Source organism: Eufriesea mexicana, unplaced genomic scaffold (genome assembly GCF_001483705.2).
Source record: "Eufriesea mexicana isolate 0111107269 unplaced genomic scaffold, ASM148370v2 scaffold77, whole genome shotgun sequence".
In the NCBI taxonomy this organism is placed as follows: Eukaryota; Metazoa; Arthropoda; class Insecta; order Hymenoptera; family Apidae; genus Eufriesea; species Eufriesea mexicana.
The window spans coordinates 332,879-335,772 of NW_016908244.1; the positions used below are offsets into that span (position 1 = coordinate 332,879).

A 2,894-nucleotide genomic window follows, 5' to 3' on the forward strand; every position below is an offset into this window, starting at 1 on the left:
TCGGAAGAGTGCGCGGGAAGTAAGAAAAATATTGCCAAAGACGCGGGATGCATTGTTGTTTCCATGGACGTGTGACTGCATCACGCAAAGAAATGTAAGTCTTTATATCAGCATAATCTTAAGTTGTAAATAAATAGTGCAAGATATAAGTCATTGTTTTTCTATGTTTTATTAGTGATTATTTAACTTTAAATTAATTTAATTTTTGTGAGAAATAAAATATCCTACTGTTGCAACAGTAAAGTTGGAGTTTACCGAATCAAAACTCCTTTTGTAAGACACGAAATTTAATAAAGTGTCACTAGATTCGCTGTAGCTTCTTTCACTCCAAGTTAGATTAGGGTATCTTTGATACAGATAGCATCAGTAGGCTGTGCCACTAGGACACATGTTCGGGTCTCTATGTTTAGCCACCTCAATGTGTTGAGACCTGGTAATTGGTATTGTTTTCCAAAGATAAATCTTTGGAAAATGATATCAAGCTAAGAGCTACACACAAAGTTTAAGATATTTGCTATTTGTTGTAAATTTTCAATGTTCCCTTTGAACTTTATCAACTTTCCATTTTGTTTAACAAAATTGTATTTTTTGTTCATATATCGTTAAATGTTAGCTCCATTGGAGTAGAAATTATAGTCCATAGAAAGTACGCTCAACAGCATATTTTTAAATTTTGATAACAGCAAAAAAATAAATACAGCATAGATAGATCTATCTTTATACATTTTAGGAATAATATAAGAATGAAAAAAATTGAACAAGTGGAACAGATGAAATAAATGTATTTTTGAAAGTGTTCTATTTACATACATATACAATAAATCACATAGTGCTTTATCAACAATATTTTTAATCTGACCAGCAACTGTCAATTGTTTATGATATATTTCATTAGTTAACGACTTATTTAGTTAAAAAATATATAAACCCTTTGATCTAAGTATCTTTTAATCAGTATACATGTACCATACCATATAAGAATCTGATATTATATTAAAGAAAATATAAGCGTATAAACTTGAAATATTAGCAATAAATATAAGGATTTCATGAATCATGAAATACGTACTTTGTTCTTATATTTAACTAAGAATATTTAATGTTTTAAAAGGATACGTCCAAAATAACACATACGTCTGTTAAACAAATACAATAATTCTTGGTAAGGAAAATATGCACTTTAATAAATATTTAATGCTCGCATTCTTTTTGCTATTACATTATAAAGGATACAAAAAGGCCTCCAAAAAATCCACTGGTTAGGAGATTTCGTCTACTTATAAAATATTTTTTCCATTGACCTCCAGCTTTTAGTAATAACATTGCCTATAAAAAGTATTTTTTCTTTAATGTCTTTTAAATTAAAGCAATAGTTTTTAAATTCTTACCCATAATCCAAACACAGCAAAAATGTAAAAACCAAACCCATATAATCCTGTTAATCCTAATAAACCAGCTGTACCTCCTGATAATGCTGCCATTGATATCCTACAATATTCTACCACAGCAGCATTATTTACAACAGCTGATTCGCTATATGCAATGATCTCTAGAAAAAAAATTTAAGTTTAATATTAGAAAGTACATTTATTTAATACAAAATTAATATTATCTCTAATAGCTTACAAAAATTGAAACTATCTTATTTGTAAGGTAACAAACAAGTACAAGCAAAATTGTTTTAATAACGAGCTCTTTTATAAGATCTGTTTACGTATGACATGATTTTTTTACATTTAAATGCGATTGTACTAAATAAAAACATAACCTATGAAGTACTAAAAATATTTAATTCAATAAATTGCCAAATATGGTAAAAGAGATAGAATAATTAATAACTTTATATATACCTCCTTTTTCCTGTTTTGTTTTGATTTTTCCCAACATTATTATAGTTTTGATGATATTTAGTAAAAAATTTATATAATTTAACCTAACACATTCGTTAGTGACTATGTGTATACAGGCAAGTTCTTTTGTCGGCTGCTATGAGAAGGTACGTTTTGAAGTGCCATCTACCTAACATCAAGATTCTGTTATACGTAAGATTATTCAGATAATGTGCGGACGTCCGTTAGGAATCATTCGCATAAGAGGTAAGGGTTTAATATGTTATTATTATTATTAGTATTCCTTTGATTTTTAATTAAATAATTATATTTATATATTTTACAACTAAAGAATGTAATTCTGAAATACTTTTTATTCTCAACAGCTCTGTAGGATCGATCCAATTGTAACTGCAGATTACGTAAGATGTATGTTGTTAAATGTGTGAATATAAACGTATGTGTTTAATTTCTTCGTATGCCTAAAAGTGATCCTTGTAAAATCTTTGCATGCAAATTGCAGCAGTGTTTAAAAGGTATCTATTGATCGCATTATTTCATTCGAGATTATGAAGCATACTATTCCTAACCTATATTTGATTATGTTTAAAGTTGTAAATATACTAATAATTATCCAATTTTAGATAACGTATATCAACCATCGCGTTGTGAAGCAGTAATAGAGGAAATAAGACAGTGTTGCATCATACATGCTGCTGTTTCAATAGTTTGTGATGGTATAGATACTTCTAAACAATACGAACACAATACTGTAGACTATGTACGTATAATTAATAATCTTTTCATGATTTTTTCATTACTTTAAATGTTTATGAAATTATTATAATTTTATTTTGTTTCAGAAAAAAGCTCAGAGATAGAATTCATCATGTACGAGAAGAAAAAAAAATTGATTCGCCTATTTGCATTTACCTTTTTTCCTGCTTTTATTTCATGGAACATATATCTAATGACAAACCATCCAGAAATTCCAAAGAAGAAGAAATAGACGTAGATGTGATTTAACATTTTACCACAAGTAATGTATTAATAAATTACAAATAT

The 2,894-nt window shown here is 27.8% G+C and overlaps 3 protein-coding genes across 3 annotated transcripts in view; 2 read left to right on the forward strand and 1 right to left on the reverse strand.

Annotated features, from left to right (window-relative positions):
* Nucleotides 1-790: 790 nt before the first annotated feature.
* Nucleotides 791-1,932, reverse strand: EMC6 (ER membrane protein complex subunit 6). Its single transcript, XM_017910232.1, has 5 exons — nucleotides 1,851-1,932; nucleotides 1,389-1,549; nucleotides 1,234-1,326; nucleotides 1,117-1,136; nucleotides 791-982 (listed from the first exon to the last, which is right to left on the reverse strand). Exons 1-5 carry the CDS (start codon nucleotides 1,885-1,887, stop codon nucleotides 952-954), a joined length of 342 nt encoding a protein of 113 aa, XP_017765721.1. The 5' UTR covers nucleotides 1,888-1,932; the 3' UTR covers nucleotides 791-951.
* Nucleotides 1,933-2,019: 87 nt separating this feature from the next.
* On the forward strand, nucleotides 2,020-2,866 carry LOC108554817 (cx9C motif-containing protein 4). The gene is made up of 4 exons (XM_017910215.1): nucleotides 2,020-2,096; nucleotides 2,216-2,365; nucleotides 2,474-2,610; nucleotides 2,693-2,866. The coding sequence occupies exons 2-4, from the start codon at nucleotides 2,308-2,310 to the stop codon at nucleotides 2,708-2,710; spliced, it is 213 nt and encodes a 70-aa protein (XP_017765704.1). The 5' UTR covers nucleotides 2,020-2,096; nucleotides 2,216-2,307; the 3' UTR covers nucleotides 2,711-2,866.
* LOC108554818 (uncharacterized) overlaps nucleotides 2,790-2,894 on the forward strand; it is a 710-nt gene continuing 605 nt past the window's right edge. Inside the window, exon 1 of the mRNA XM_017910216.1 lies at nucleotides 2,790-2,868. The gene's annotated coding sequence lies outside the window, so the exon portion shown is untranslated. The remainder of the gene's footprint in view (nucleotides 2,869-2,894) is intronic.

Excerpts from the sequence above, each read along its gene's own strand:
- EMC6 (XM_017910232.1), bottom strand. The coding sequence starts at position 1,887 with ATGTTGGGAAAAATCAAAACAAAACAGGAAAAAGGAG. Across the intron at positions 1,137-1,233 it reads GATTTTTTGGAGGCCTTTTT|ACGTATGTGTTATTTTGGAC; the intron begins GTATCCTTTATA and ends TTTGTTTAACAG. Across the intron at positions 983-1,116 it reads ACGTATGTGTTATTTTGGAC|ATTCTTATATGGTATGGTAC; the intron begins GTATCCTTTTAA and ends ATATAATATCAG.
- LOC108554817 (XM_017910215.1), top strand. The coding sequence starts at position 2,308 with ATGCCTAAAAGTGATCCTTGTAAAATCTTTGCATGCAAATTGCAGCAG. Across the intron at positions 2,366-2,473 it reads ATTGCAGCAGTGTTTAAAAG|ATAACGTATATCAACCATCG; the intron begins GTATCTATTGAT and ends ATCCAATTTTAG.